A 16,861-nucleotide genomic window follows, 5' to 3' on the forward strand; every position below is an offset into this window, starting at 1 on the left:
TTCAGAGAACCGACATGTTATTGAATTAGACACATGTGCAACTCTTGGGTATCTTTATTGAGGAAACGTTTCGCCACACAGTGGCTTCATCAGTCGGTTCTCTGAACCATTCATCTACAAATCTGTCAGACACTGCAACTTCTTGGGATCCTAATACTTAGGAATTCTTCGCTTGCCTAATTCTTGGGCACAACCTACTTCCACATTGAACAAATGTGACACTACCTACGACTGCTACACCTCTCCTGCCATACGGTTTATAAGCTGCTTCTCCGCTCATCTGCCGTATTCTACTCAAGATTGATGGACTGAACACATCGACTCAAGGTTGAGGGACTGATTACCTCATTCTCCTCCTGTTCTTCAAGTTTCTCCTATGTATGGACTGATGAAGCCACTGTGTGGCGAAACGTTTCCTCAATAAAGATACCCAAGAGTTGCACATGTGTCTAATTTATCAACATGTCGGTTCTCTGAACCATTCATCTACAAATCTGTCAGACACTGCAACTTCTTGGGATCCTAATACTTAGGAATTCTTCGCTTGCCTAATTCTTGGGCACAACCTACTTCCACATTGAACAAATGTGACACTACCTATGACTGCTACACCTCTCCTGCCATACGGTTTATAAGCTGCTTCTCCGCTCATCTGCCGTATTCTGCTCAAGATTGATGGACTGAACACATCGACTCAAGGTTGAGGGACTGATTACCTCATTCTCCTCCTGTTCTTCAAGTTTCTCCTATGTATGGACTGATGAAGCCACTGTGTGGCGAAACGTTTCCTCAATAAAGATACCCAAGAGTTGCACATGTGTCTAATTTATCAACATGTCGGTTCTCTGAACCATTCATCTACAAATCTGTCAGACACTGCAACTTCTTGGGATCCTAATACTTAGGAATTCTTCGCTTGCCTAATTCTTGGGCACAACCTACTTCCACATTGAACAAATGTGACACTACCTATGACTGCTACACCTCTCCTGCCATACGGTTTATAAGCTGCTTCTCCGCTCATCTGCCGTATTCTGCTCAAGATTGATGGACTGAACACATCGACTCAAGGTTGAGGGACTGATTACCTCATTCTCCTCCTGTTCTTCAAGTTTCTCCTATGTATGGACTGATGAAGCCACTGTGTGGCGAAACGTTTCCTCAATAAAGATACCCAAGAGTTGCACATGTGTCTAATTTATCAACATGTCGGTTCTCTGAACCATTCATCTACAAATCTGTCAGACACTGCAACTTCTTGGGATCCTAATACTTAGGAATTCTTCGCTTGCCTAATTCTTGGGCACAACCTACTTCCACATTGAACAAATGTGACACTACCTATGACTGCTACACCTCTCCTGCCATACGGTTTATAAGCTGCTTCTCCGCTCATCTGCCGTATTCTGCTCAAGATTGATGGACTGAACACATCGACTCAAGGTTGAGGGACTGATTACCTCATTCTCCTCCTGTTCTTCAAGTTTCTCCTATGTATGGACTGATGAAGCCACTGTGTGGCGAAACGTTTCCTCAATAAAGATACCCAAGAGTTGCACATGTGTCTAATTTATCAACATGTCGGTTCTCTGAACCATTCATCTACAAATCTGTCAGACACTGCAACTTCTTGGGATCCTAATACTTAGGAATTCTTCGCTTGCCTAATTCTTGGGCACAACCTACTTCCACATTGAACAAATGTGACACTACCTATGACTGCTACACCTCTCCTGCCATACGGTTTATAAGCTGCTTCTCCGCTCATCTGCCGTATTCTGCTCAAGATTGATGGACTGAACACATCGACTCAAGGTTGAGGGACTGATTACCTCATTCTCCTCCTGTTCTTCAAGTTTCTCCTATGTATGGACTGATGAAGCCACTGTGTGGCGAAACGTTTCCTCAATAAAGATACCCAAGAGTTGCACATGTGTCTAATTTATCAACATGTCGGTTCTCTGAACCATTCATCTACAAATCTGTCAGACACTGCAACTTCTTGGGATCCTAATACTTAGGAATTCTTCGCTTGCCTAATTCTTGGGCACAACCTACTTCCACATTGAACAAATGTGACACTACCTATGACTGCTACACCTCTCCTGCCATACGGTTTATAAGCTGCTTCTCCGCTCATCTGCCGTATTCTGCTCAAGATTGATGGACTGAACACATCGACTCAAGGTTGAGGGACTGATTACCTCATTCTCCTCCTGTTCTTCAAGTTTCTCCTATGTATGGACTGATGAAGCCACTGTGTGGCGAAACGTTTCCTCAATAAAGATACCCAAGAGTTGCACATGTGTCTAATTTATCAACATGTCGGTTCTCTGAACCATTCATCTACAAATCTGTCAGACACTGCAACCTCTTGGGATGCTAATACTTAGGAATTCTTCGCTTGCCTAATTCTTGGGCACAACCTACTTCCACATTGAACAAATGTGACACTACCTATGACTGCTACACCTCTCCTGCCATACGGTTTATAAGCTGCTTCTCCGCTCATCTGCCGTATTCTGCTCAAGATTGATGGACTGAACACATCGACTCAAGGTTGAGGGACTGATTACCTCATTCTCCTCCTGTTCTTCAAGTTTCTCCTATGTATGGACTGATGAAGCCACTGTGTGGCGAAACGTTTCCTCAATAAAGATACCCAAGAGTTGCACATGTGTCTAATTTATCAACATGTCGGTTCTCTGAACCATTCATCTACAAACACTTGTGTTACTGAGGTGGGTATTGTAGACCACCAGTAACACTTGTGTTACTGAGGTGGGTATTGTATACCACCAGTAACACAAGTGTTACTGAGGTGGGTATTGTAGACCACCAGTAACACTTGCGTTACTGAGGTGGGTATTGTATACCACCAGTAACACTTGTGTTACTGAGGTGGGTATTGTATACCACCAGTAACACAAGTGTTACTGAGGTGGGTATTGTATACCACCAGCAACACTTGTGTTACTGAGGTGGGTATTGTATACCACCAGTAACACTTGTGTTACTGAGGTGGGTATTGTATACCACCAGTAACACAAGTGTTACTGAGGTGGGTATTGTATACCACCAGTAACACAAGTGTTACTGAGGTGGGTATTGTAGACCACCAGTAACACTTGTGTTACTGAGGTGGGTATTGTAGACCACCAGTAACACTTGTGTTACTGGTGGTATGCAATACCCACCTCAGTAACACAAGTGTTACTGGTGGTATACAATACCCACCTCAGTAACACAAGTGTTACGGAGGTGGGTTTACACTGGTTGTGTCTTGGTATAGCTCGGTTATACAAGGTATCTCGAATAAGCTAAACTTTTAATTTATTTTTATTACTTGATTATGCCATTATTGTCACACCTTGTGTCATTATTGTCACACCTTGTGTCATTATTGTCACACCTTGTGTCATTATTGTCACACCTTGTGTCATTATTGTCACACCTTGTTTCACTATTGTCACACCTTGTATCATTATTGTCACACCTTGTGTCATTATTGTCACACCTTGTATCATTATTGTCACACCTTGTGTTATTATTGTCACACCTTGTATCATTATTGTCACACCTTGTATCATTATTGTCACACCTTGTGTCATTATTGTCACACCTTGTATCATTATTGTCACACCTTGTAACTTTAGGTGCCTGTCCATTGCCTTCTTAAAAGACAGCCAGGACTGTATTGGTAATCCCCTTTATGTAGGCTGGGAGGCAGTTGAACAGTCTTGGACCCCGGACACTTACCGTGTTGTCTCTCAGTGTACTTGTGGCGCCCCTGCTTTTCATCGGGGGAATGTTGCATCTCCTGCCGAGTCTTTTGCTTTCATATGGAGTGATTTTCGTGTGCAGGTTTGGTACCAATCCCTCCAGGACCTTCCAAGTGTATATTATAATGTATCTCTTTCGCCTGCGTTCAAGGGAATACAGTTCAAGGATCTTCAACAGTTCCCAGTAGTTTAGGTGCCTCATCGCACTTATGTGTGCCGTGAAAGTTCTTAGTACACTCTCCAGGTCTGCAATGTCTCCAGCCTTGAAGAGGGCAGTTAGTGTTCGGCAGTATTCCAGCTTTAGAGCACAAGCGATTTGAAGAGAATCATCATGGGCTTGGCGTCCCTAGTTTTGAAGGTTCTCATTATCCATCCTATCATTTTCTTAGCGGATGAGGTAGATACATTGTTGTGGTCTTTGAAGGCATAAGAAAAAAAATGTTTTGGGTTTCTTTCAGTTTCATTTATGGCTTTTAGTCTCATTTGATTCATTTAGAGATCAGTTTCACTTTTACAATGCATTTGAAGAAGTGCTCACTTGTGGTGAAGAAAGTTTGGAGGCTTTCTGTATAAGAATTTGAATGGATTTACCTAAACGTATTAACACCAATGAGAACATTTCTTTCAATGACACGATTTTGGGATGCATGTAACATCAATTTATGTCCTCATGTTTAGAAATTCGGCTGTACGGGCACATTCTAGGACGATTCTCGTCTCCTCGTTCTACAATATTTTAAGTTTGCTGCATATATTCAACCAGTGATCTAATATAAGCAAAATATATCGTCCTAACAACTTTAACATTAGTTCCATACCTGGGACGAAACGCTTCCACAACCTAGCCACAAAAAAATCCTAGCAAGCAGGAATCAAATATGTGCCGATTTTATGGCTTGGGGGGAAAACCTAAGTAATCTCAACCTCTCTAATTGGCACCCAACTCCGGTTATAATAAGTCAGAATATAAGGACACAGAAGAGAGATGGAAATAACAAAAAAATTAAGATTTTTTTTTTTTTTGCTAAAGCATTGTGACAGAAGATTCGCGGAAGATGTAACGCTGAGCAAGGGATGGTAAATACTGTCAGTAAATACAGATCAAACTATCAGTTGCTTCACTAATTAGCCAAAAAAAAAAAGTTGAGTTAAGAATTTGTCTTCCATTTCTTATTTCTTTTCTCAGTGGCAATGTTTAGGAACTTCTTTCGAGTCATTTATCTTGCATGGAACATTTAATAACAAGATTTCCTCCCACAACTGTAGGGGCCCTAGTTTACTCTACTCTGGTTCACCTAGCAGTAAACATGGCCCTAGGAGTTAGTTGAGGGATGTTGGTCACATCTAGGAAAGCGGACCTGACCACCCCCAGCGGAAATAAGCCCTCTGGGGTTAATAGCCATAAGAAAGTCTTCTTGTTCATGAAGACAAGTACTTGAAGAAGCTTCTTACTAAGGCTCCAGGCAGGGACGACCATAGCCATGACGGAGCAGCCTGTTAAGAAGCGGAGAGTAATGAGGAGAGGGAAGAAGGTAGCCAGCGTCATGGAGACCACCACCAGCAGGTTCACCACACACGCTGCCAGCACAGCACGCCGACGACCAAATCTGTCAACATCAACAATATTGTCACTCCACACACTCATCTGTCACCATGATCACTGCAGATATCAGTGGTGGTTAGTAGAGGGAACTTGAGGGGTCTCAGCCCCCCAAAACTCCCTCACCCCCCCAACCCCCACTAAATGAAAATGGTAATTTTAATAACGATGCTTGAAAATCAGTCACCACGAAGCCCACTGAATAAAAATTCTGACCCCGTCCGTATAGTGGTAGAAGAAAATATTCAAACAGCTCCGGGGAGAACCTTGAGTTTTCCTTGAGGTACGTTTATTGTCTTCTCTGAGGATGAGGGTCCCCATTCCAGCTATAAAGGTGGTACCTCCCTATATATTTTTTGTAATATATATATATGTATATATATATCAATAACAACACTGCGCTAGCCAAGGATTCGAACCCATGTTGTACTGGCCTGCCTCATGGTAAGCGAGAACCACATGACGCTTTAAACCACAGGACCACCCAACCCTACAAGAATGGCGCAGCTAGCACAGAGTTAGCTGTTGGGTCGCTGGCTGTGCCATTCTTGTAGGGTTGGGTGGTCCTGTGGTTTAAAGCGTCATGTGGTTCTCGCTTACCATGAGGCAGGCCAGTACAACATGGGTTCGAACCCTTGGCTAGCGCAGTGTTGTTATTGATCAATACCACTCGTTCCTGGTTGCAATAATATATATATATATATATATATAGTATTGTAACCACGAACAAGTGATATTTAATCAATAAAAACACTGCGACTAGCCGAGTATTGGAACCCATGTTTTGTTTTAGCCCGTCTCATGGTGACCGAAAATTCCACGACGCTCTAACCCACGGTACCATACAATCCTGTGGTCCAGTGGGTTAGAGCGTCGTGGAATTTTCGGTCACCATGAGGCAGGCTAAAGCAACACGGATTCGAATCCTCGGCTAGTCCCAGTGTTGTTACTGATTAATGAAATCACGAAACAAGTGATTTTAAATCATTAACAAAACTGCGGCTGGCCAGGACTCGATCCTCCGTTCCCATGCCCAGCCCTGTGAGAATTGAACACAGTACGTATCACTTTATCCAATGGACCACAAATTGTCAATTCCTTTCAGTATTTTATACATCACTATCATGTCCCCCCCCTATCTCCTCCTATCCTCTAGTCTAGTGTCATCAGATTGAGTTCCTTAACCTTTCCTCATAAGACATACCCCTCAGTTCCGGGACTAGTCTTGTTGCAAACTTTTGCACTTTCTACAGTTTCTTGACGTGTTTGACCAGGTATGGGTTCCATACTGGTGCTGTATACTGCAATATCGCCATGACGTACACGGTGTACAGCGTCGTGAATGTCTCCTTATTTAAATGTCTAAATGCTATTCTCAGGTTTGCCAGGCGCCTATATGCTGCAGCGGTTATTTGATTGATGTGCGCCTCAGGGGACGTGCTCGGTGCCCCTTAAGTAAAGTTTGCAGCCTTTGGTCCCCTGGCCTGTACTCCTTCTGCGGTCTTCTTTGTCCTTCCCCATTCTACATGACTTTTCACTTGGTGGGGTTAAACTCCAAGAGCCATTTTTTGGACCATGCTTGCAGCCTATTCAGATCCCCTTATAATCTTACCTGATCCTCGTCCACTTGTACTATCCTCATTAGTTTCACATCATCAGCGAAAAGGAACACCTCACATACACAAGAAACAGCACCGGACCTAGGACTGACCCTTGTGGAACCCCATTTGACACATGGGTCCACTCTGACACTTCGTCACGTACCAACACTCGTTGTTTCCTTCCTGTCAGGTATTCCCTGATACATTGCAGCACTTTCCCTGCTATTCCTGCCCACTCTTCTAGCTCTTCAACCAGTGTGGGTGTGTACTTACCTAATTGTGGTTGCAGGGGTCGAATCATACTTCCTGGCCCCGCCTTATGACTGGTCGACACTAGGTCCATTCTCTCCCTGCTCCATGAGCTTGATCGTACCTCTTCTTAAAGCTATGTATGGATCCTGCCTCCACTATATCTCTCTCCAGATTGTTCCATTTCCTGACAACTCTATGACTGAAGAAATGCTTCCTAACATCCCTGTGACTCATCTGAGTCTTCAGCTCCCAGTTGTTATGTCACATCTCTGAAACATTCCGTCTCTGTCCACCTTGTCATTTCCTCTCAGTATTTTGTATGTTGTTTTCATCCCCTTACCCCCCATCTCTCTTGTCCTCCAGTATCATCAGGTCGATTTCCCTTAAGCTTTCCTCGTAGGACATACTCCTTAGCTCCGAGACTAGTCTTGTTGCAACTTTTGCACTTTCTCTAAATTTCTTGACCAACTTGACCAAGTGTGGGTTCCATACTGGTGCTGCATACTCCAATGTGGGCCTGACGTACACAGTGTACAGAGTCTTGAATGATTCTTTTCTAAGGTGTCGAAACGCTATTCTTAGGTTTGCCAGGCGCCCATATGCTGCAGCAGTTATTTGGTTGATGTGTGCTTCAGAAGATGTGCTCGGTATTATACTCACTCCAAGATCCTTTTCCTCGAATGAGGTTTGCAGCCATTATTATTATTATTATTATTATTATTATTATTATCATCATCATCATCAAAGGGGAGCGCTAAACCCGTAGGATTATGCAACGTCTATGGGGGGAATGTGGAAGGAATTCAGGCTTAATTTAGGGAACCGGAACACAGATCCAATTCCCTAGATCAAGAGCCCCTCACCAACATCAAGGAACCTTCCTCGAGGGGTTGGTGAGGTTGTGTATGTGTATGTGTGTGTACTCGCCTATTTGTACTCGCCTATTTGTGGTTGCAGGGGCCGAGTCTTAGCTCCTGGCCCCGCCTCTTCACCGGTTGCTACTGGGCCCTCTCTCTCCCTGCTCCATGAGCTTTATCAAACCTCGTCTTAAAACTATGTATGATTCCCGCCTCCACTATGTCACTTTCTAGGCTATTCCACTGCCTGACAACTCTATGACTGAAGAAATACTTCCTAATATCTCTCTGACTCATCTGTGTTTTCAACTTCCAATTGTGGCCTCTTGTTTCTGTGTCCCCTCCCTGGAACATCCTGTCTTTGTCCACCTTGTCTATTCCGCGCAGTATTTTATATGTCGTTATCATGTCTCCCCTGACGCTCCTCTCTTCCAGTGTCGTGAGGCCGATTTTCCTTAACCTTTCTTCGTAAGACATTCCCCTTAGCTCTGGAACTAACCTTGTCGCAAACCTTTGCACTTTCTCTAGTTTCTTGACATGCTTGATCAAGTGCGGGTTCCAAACAGGTGCTGCATACTCCAGTATGGGCCTGACGTACACGGTGTACAGTGTCTTGAACGATTCCTTACTAAGGTATCGGAACGCTGTTCTCAGGTTTGCCAGGCGCCCATATGTTGCAGCAGTTACCTGGTTGATGTGTGCTTCCGGAGACATGCTCGGTGTTATACTCACCCCAAGATCTTTCTCCTTGAGCGAGGTTTGCAGTCTTTGGCCACCTAGCCTATACTCTGTCTGTGGTCTTCTGTGCCCTTCCCCTATCTTCATGACTTTGCATTTGGCAGGGTTGAATTCAAGAAGACAGTTGCTGGACCAGGTGTCCAACCTGTCCAGGTCTCTTTGAAGTCCTGCCCGGTCCTCATCTGATTTAATTCTCCTCATTAACTTCACATCGTCTGAGAACAGGAACACTTCTGAGTCTAACCCTTCCATCATGTCGTTCACATATACCAAAAATAGCACTGGTCCTAGGACCGACCCCTGTGGGACCCCGCTCGTCACAGGTGCCCACTGTGATACATCATTACGTACCATGACTCATTGTTGCCTCCCTGTCAGGTATTCTCTGATCCATTGCAGTGCCCTTCCTATTATATGCGCCTGATCCTCTAGCTTCAGCACTAATCTCTTGTGAGGAACTGTGTCAAAGGCCTTCTTGCAGTCCAAGAAGATGCAATCAACCCACCCCTCTCTCTCGTGTCTTACTTCTGTTGCTTTATGATAAAACTCCAGAAGGTTTGTGACACAGGATTTTCCTTCCATGAATCCATGCTGGTTGTTGTTTATACTCTTGTTCCGTTCCAGGTGCTCCACCACTCTCCTCCTCTCCTGTGTGTGTGTGTGTGTGTGTGTGTGTGTGTGTGTGTGTGTGTGTGTGTGTGTGTGTGTAGTCACCTAATTGTACTCACCTAATTGTGGTTGCAGGGGCCGAGACTCAGCTCCTGGCCCCGCCTCTTCACCGACCGCTACTAGGTCCTCTCTCCCCCTGCTCCATGAGCTTTATCATACCTCGTCTTAAAACTATGTAAAGTTCCTGCCTCCACTACATCGCTTGCCAGACTATTCCACTTCCTAACTACTCTATGACGTGTGTGTGTGTGTGTGTGTGTGTGTGTGTGTGTGTGTGTGTGTGTGTGTGCTCGTGCTTGGTACATATATGTGCGTGCCTGTTCTTGTATGTTTTGTTGTGTTAGTGTCCTGGCTTGTCTGCCTCGCGTGTGTATGGCGTCGAGTAATTATCTGTTCGTAATTTCACGTTTGTAACTACAGAAACAAAGCTGGAACCGTGATCTCCAGTTTACCGTATTTATCACATTGTTTTCTTAAAGTTCCCAGTGATTATAGCAGTCATAATCTTCTCTTATCAGTGGGTGTAGCAGTCACTATCTTCTCTTATCAGTGGGTGTAACAGTCACTATCTTCTCTTATCAGTAGTTGTAGCAGTCACTATCCTATCAGTGGCTGCAGCATTCACTATTTTCTCTTATCAGGGGTTGTAACATTCACTATCTTCTCTTATCAATTACTACATTGTTTTACCATCAATTTGACAAGAAAATCCTTCTAGTATTTCTTCAGCACATCTTTCTTAGTTGGCAGAAATGGTCTTGTGTTCTCTTTGTTGATGTTGCTGGGAAATCCTAAGAAATTCATTCGCATATTTTGATGATCTTGTCAGCGGTTATCATGTCTGCTATTTTCCTGCTTTCAGCCTATGAGAGCACCTGTGATATCTTCAATATGCCTCCCTAACTTACAGCTTATAGTACTGCCACTCATTTTATACAGAGTTCAAATTTTCAATCGAGTTCGCACATTCCTTGTTCAGCAGACACAGCTTCTTGTTCAGCAGACACATCATCTTGTTCAGTAGACACATCTTGTTCAGCAGACACAGCATCTTGTTCAGCAGACACAGCATCATGTTCAGCAGACACAACATCTTGTTCAGCAGACACAGCATCTTGTTCAGCAGACACAACATCTTGTTCAGCAGACACATCAGCATGTTCAGCAGACACATCTTGTTCAGCAGACACAGCATCTTGTTCAGCAGACACAACATCTTGTTCAGCAGACACAGCATCTTGTTCAGCAGACACATCATCTTGTTCAGCAGACACAACATCTTGTTCAGCAGACACATCTTGTTCAGCAGACACAACATCTTGTTCATAGACACAACATCTTATTCAGCAGACACAACATCTTGTTCAGCAGACACATCTTGTTCATTGACACAACATCTTGTTCAGCAGACACAACATCTTGTTCGGCAGACACATCATCTTGTTCAGCAGACACATCTTGTTCAGCAGACACAGGATCTTGTTCAGCAGACACAACATCTTGTTCAGCAGACACAGCATCTTGTTCGGCAGACACATCATCTTGTTCAGCAGACACATCTTGTTCAGCAGACACAACATCTTGTTCAGCAGACACATCTTGTTCAGCAGACACAACATCTTGTTCGGCAGACACATCATCTTGTTCAGCAGACACATCTTGTTCAGCAGACACAGCATCTTGTTCAGCAGACACAACATCTTGTTCAGCAGACACAGCATCTTGTTCAGCAGACACAACATCTTGTTCAGCAGACACATCTTGTTCAGCAGACACATCATCTTGTTCAGCAGACACAACATCTTGTTCAGCAGACACATCTTGTTCAGCAGACACAACATCTTGTTCAGCAGACACAACATCTTGTTCAGCAGACACAACATCTTGTTCAGCAGACACAACATCTTGTTCAGCAGACACATCTTGTTCAGCAGACACAACATCTTGTTCAGCAGACACAACATCTTGTTCTGCAGACACAACATCTTGTTCAGCAGACACAACATCTTGTTCATAGACACATCTTGTTCAGCAGACACAACATCTTGTTCAGCAGACACATCTTGTTCAGCAGACACAACATCTTGTTCAGCAGACACAACATCTTGTTCATAGACACACCATCTTGTTCAGCAGACACATCTTGTTCAGCAGACACAACATCTTGTTCAGCAGACACATCTTGTTCAGCAGACACAACATCTTGTTCAGCAGACACAACATCTTGTTCAGCAGACACAACATCTTGTTCAGCAGACACAACATCTTGTTCAGCAGACACAACATCTTGTTCAGCAGACAAAACATCTTGTTCAGCAGACACAACATCTTGTTCAGCAGACACAGCATCTTGTTCAGCAGACACAGCATCTTGTTCAGCAGACACAGCATCTTGTTCAGCAGACACAGCATCTTGTTCAGCAGACACAGCATCTTGTTCAGCAGACACAGCATCTTGTTCAGCAGACACAGCATCTTGTTCAGCAGACACAACATCTTGTTCAGCAGACACAACGTCTTGTTCAGCAGACACAACATCTTGTTCAGCAGACACAACATCTTGTTCATCAGACACAGCATCTTGTTCAGCAGACACAACATCTTGTTCAGCAGACACAGCATCTTGTTCAGCAGACACAGCATCTTGTTCAGCAGACACAGCATCTTGTTCAGCAGACACAGCATCTTGTTCAGCAGACACAGCATCTTGTTCAGCAGACACAGCATCTTGTTCAGCAGACACAGCATCTTGTTCAGCAGACACAGCATCTTGTTCAGCAGACACAACATCTTGTTCAGCAGACACAACATCTTGTTCAGCAGACACAGCATCTTGTTCAGCAGACACAGCATCTTGTTCAGCAGACACAGCATCTTGTTCAGCAGACACAACATCTTGTTCAGCAGACACAACATCTTGTTCAGCAGACACAGCATCTTGTTCAGCAGACACAGCATCTTGTTCAGCAGACACAGCATCTTGTTCAGCAGACACAGCATCTTGTTCAGCAGACACATCTTGTTCAGCAGACATAACATCTCTGTTGTGTATTAGAATCCATTTGAACTTGAACCTATGTTTTGAACAACATTTTTTTCTGCATGTCTTCATCCAAATACCTAAAAGTTATTTTAAAAATGGTGATTGATACATAAGAGTTATTCATTAATTCATGAGGTTTTCCGGTGACAGTTTTTTGTCGCTGATAACTCCCAGGTCCCTGGCTTTCTTTGATATTTTTTTTTAATATTTTCATACACAGTCTGTAATCATCGTCTGCCATTTCTGTTACATGACATTTATCCACAGTAAATTCCATTATCAATGTGCCAGTTCTTGTGCTCAGTCTAGCCAGGTCTTCCTGCAGGGATAACTCTCTTATTTTGTTCTATCTTGCATAGGTTCTTTGCATCATCCAGAACAGGTTCATTTAGTTTGCAGTTCTTTCTGTAAAATCGTTTATATAATAAACATCAGTGCCAGTAGTGGTCCTTGTGGGACCCAGCTGGTTAAATTACCTCATGATGACATTATAGCCTGATAAGGTGTGTCCGAACTTATGTGTCCTATGGGCCTTCAGATTATTGTATTCTTCATTGCTCTTTACAGTAATTTTAAAATAAAGATTTGTATTCGTATTTGTATATCATTTGCCTTGCGAACTAGATAGAGATCTCTCTCATGCATCTTAATAGATTGTATTTTATACATCATAATTTTTCTGGTTTTCAAAACAGTATCTCATGAGCAGCTAAACTAAAGATTTCTTTGAGCTCTTAATTGCAGTCTGGCAATCTATGGCGTTCTTTAATAATTCCCGCGACTCTTCCTTACTTGCTTGATAAATTTAATATACAGGAACTTGATCGACATCCGAACCGTTCATTAGTTAGGGTAATTATGCTCCCAAGTTGTTGTAGACACTTTAGTCTTTTTTCCATTAATATGACGGTAGTTGAGGGAATCCTAACTGACTTTTTTTTTTTAAGTATCGGCATAAAATGGCCTGAATATATGCGCTTGTGTTCTAGTCCCACTTGTCTGCAATGAGATATAAACTCGGTAGCCACTTTATTAGGCACACCAGTACACCTGTTCGTTAATGCAAATATCTAGTCAGCCAATCACGTGGCAGCACCCCGATGTATAGAAACATGCAGACTTGGTCAAGAGGTTCAGATGTTTATCAGACCAAGCATCAGAATAGAGAAGAAATGTGATCTAAGTAACTATGATAGTGGAATAATTTTTGGTGCAGACAGATGGAGTGGTTTGAATATCTCAGAAACTGCTGATTTCTTAGGATTTTAATCCACGACAGTCTCTATAGACAACAAGAGTTTACAGAGAATGGGGAGAAACACACACACACACACACGCAAAAAAAAAAAAAAAATCCAGCGTGCTATAATTCTGTGGGCGAACATGACTTGTTAATAAAAGTCAGAGGAGAATAGTGAGACTGGTGCCAGGTTACAGGAAGGTGACAGTAACTCAAATAACCACACGTTAAAACAGTGGTATGTGTTTCGTGTGTGAATATATATGAATGTGTAAATGCTATTTTAATGCTTTTGCATGCATATGTATGCATGCAAATGCTTCTGTATACTTTCATGCGTATAGCTTCATGTTCTCTTGTTTAAGATAGTGAGTATGTTGGTGTGTGGGTTCTCGTATTAGGTTTTGCGTGCTTGTGTGTTTGCATGCTTGTTTGATCACATGCACTTAGTCAGCAAAATGCTGTTGTGACGACTTTACCTGTCGCCGAGGTGGCCACCGATGGTGCTGCCAAGCATGCCGCCCACCGTGAAGAGTGTTTGGAAGAGAGGTCTCAGCACGCTCCTCTCACATACCAGGTCCCACTGCAACAGGTCCCACACTTGGTGCCGAAATAATTGCAACAGTCAGCAAAAGTCACAGGCCTCGAGGGCAATGGGGGTGTGAAAGAGAAATTCTACCATGATGGCTTCTCCAACGGCAAGATAACGAAATGAGGATACTAGTGATATTATGTTTTGTCTATACAGTGAACTTTATCAGGTTAATCTGAAAGTTAAGACACATGTGCAACATCTGGAAATCTTTATAAAGATTTCCAGATGTTGCACATGTGTCTTAACTTTCATATTGTCGGTATTTTATACCTTTCTTGCACAACTTGTCAGACACTGCAACATCATGGAATCTTGGTTCAGAGGACATCTACAAGACCTTCTTCACGGCTGCTGCAACTAACCCATCTCTTTGGGAAGGACCTACTTCCACTGGGGAATCCCGCCTACCAGTGACTTTGCCCTCGTCTGCTGCCTGTCCCTATCCACTGACCGCCAGTCTTCTTGCCTTTGCTCCAGATTCTCCTCCACCACGATGCTGTGAACACTAACTCCAAGGCTGAGGGACTGATTACCTCATCTTTTGTATATAGTTCTACTGTCTTCTTATTATGTCCTAGAATCTGTATTGATAAAGCCACTGGATGGCGAAACGTCTACAATAAAGATATCCGGATGTTGCACATGTGTCTTAACTTTCATATTGTCGGTATTTTATACCTTTCTTGCACAGGTTAATCTGGTTTAACGAAGCTACTGCGTGGCCGAAACGTTCCTTATAAAGTTAGACACTGCATCTAAGTCTCATTTGCTTCATCTGTTGGTATTTATATATTATTACTGTTCCCGTAACATTATTTCTGGAAATTTCAATGTATTTTTTGTGGATTCGTCCTGATTACCTATTAGCAAATGCAAATGGTATTTTATTCATTCATCTTCGCAAATAACTGTACACCTTATTTAGAGATTTTGCATTGTGATCATAGGAAAATTTGTGCAGGCTTTACTTGCTCTATTTTAGTAGGTGACTGTGGGACCTGACTCACACTATGATGGTCCCACGTAACCTCTATCAATATAGAATCAAATGAATGTGTGGTCAAGGGGCACGTAAGTTACCCGTTTTCTAATGACATGTTCATTTTTCTCCTATAATCTACCTTATCTATAATTACTATCGCATTTGCTTTGTCTGTTTCGTAAGGTGACGTCCAGGATCTTTCCTCAATTCGTGGTATAACTTAACAAATCTCGGAGGGCAATTGTGATGCAGAGGTCTGAACACAGCTCAGACCTCGTGTTATTAGAAGACGGGGGGTACTTAAATTACCCTGACTCTGAGGCTGTGACGAGGTGTGCTACACACTCCACCAAGAGCAATAAAAGACAGGCAAGTGAAAACTCTTAATCTTTCACAGGATTGTGAAAGGCTCTCTGAAATGGCAACCAAATTCACACTTTTTACAACGTTCAATGCTGATAATGTGATATTTTAAATTGTTGTGATTGTTGTAATACAAAGAGGGAGACACGTATAAACTAGTGTCACCAGAGTTAGTATTGAGAATAGAGTCAAGAAGTAATCTGAGCGACTATTTCGAATATGATTTTGGTAATACATCTAAATAGCAAAGATAAATAATTGCAAAATAAATTACTGAAAAAATATTTTGTGTGTGTCAAATATAAGTTGTATTTTATGAAATATGCCTGATAAAGTATATTAAACTATTAGGTTTTAATTAATGGGGTTGTGATGAGGCGAGGGATGAGGACGTCATCAAGAGAAGCAATCGACACCATGCCTAACCCTTCTAGGGTAGGGTAGGTGCCTGAGCCCGAGCTTTTAGCTCATAAGACTGTCATTCCCATTTGCCCCCTTGGGGCGGGGATGGCAGACCAGAGAGGCCTAGCTTGTGGCTAGGCCTGGGGACAGTTGGTCCCAAAGATGAGGAGGTGCTTGTACCTCCTCCCATGGGAGACTTAGGTCTCAGACACTCCCTAAAGAGGGAGCCAAGGCCGGGCCACCACTTGGAAAAGGCCCGGGCCGGGAGAATACCGGTCAATCTTTAACTAACTAACAAGAGAAGCAGCCAGTGTTTGTGTGTGGTGGAGAGCGTCTGGCTTTGATGTTAACTGCTGACAATTTGTAGAAATATTTATTTCAGATGTTAACCAGAAGAGTGATGGTGTTTGGGGTGAGTGTAGATTAAGTGCAGGAGAGTATTGTTTACTAGTACCGTATTTTCCGGCATATAAGGCGCACTTTTTCTCTGCAAGTCTTGGAAAATCGCCGTGTGTCTTATATGTTCAAGGTCAAGGGTAGGCTTTGGGTTAAGTTTTATCATTTGTTCACTAACGTTACATTACATCTGCTTAGAAACATTGTCTTATACGTCTCATATGATTGTGCGTCTTATATGCCGAAAAATATGGTACGTAATATGGTGTCTGGAGTGCTGGTCCAGCGTCTAGAGACTGTGCTTCTGCGATTGTTTGGTCAAGGTGTTTTGGTTGTTTTAT

The 16,861-nt window shown here is 42.9% G+C and overlaps 1 protein-coding gene and 1 long non-coding RNA gene across 2 annotated transcripts in view; both read right to left on the reverse strand.

Annotated features, from left to right (window-relative positions):
* The window catches only part of LOC128692366 (solute carrier family 22 member 20), a 163,210-nt gene that overhangs the window by 73,528 nt on the left and 72,821 nt on the right, over positions 1-16,861 (reverse strand). Inside the window, exons 4-5 of the mRNA XM_070080630.1 lie at positions 14,262-14,365; positions 5,235-5,389 (exon numbers count right to left, since the gene is read on the reverse strand). Of these exons, the coding sequence (XP_069936731.1) occupies positions 5,235-5,389; positions 14,262-14,365 (259 nt within the window). The remainder of the gene's footprint in view (positions 1-5,234; positions 5,390-14,261; positions 14,366-16,861) is intronic.
* LOC138851473 (uncharacterized) lies at positions 231-2,682 on the reverse strand. Its single transcript, XR_011391238.1, has 4 exons — positions 2,473-2,682; positions 1,729-2,181; positions 985-1,437; positions 231-693 (listed from the first exon to the last, which is right to left on the reverse strand). It is a non-coding gene; the product is annotated as an uncharacterized lncRNA (long non-coding RNA).

The sequence above is a fragment of the Cherax quadricarinatus genome, chromosome 6 (genome assembly GCF_038502225.1).
Source record: "Cherax quadricarinatus isolate ZL_2023a chromosome 6, ASM3850222v1, whole genome shotgun sequence".
In the NCBI taxonomy this organism is placed as follows: Eukaryota; Metazoa; Arthropoda; class Malacostraca; order Decapoda; family Parastacidae; genus Cherax; species Cherax quadricarinatus.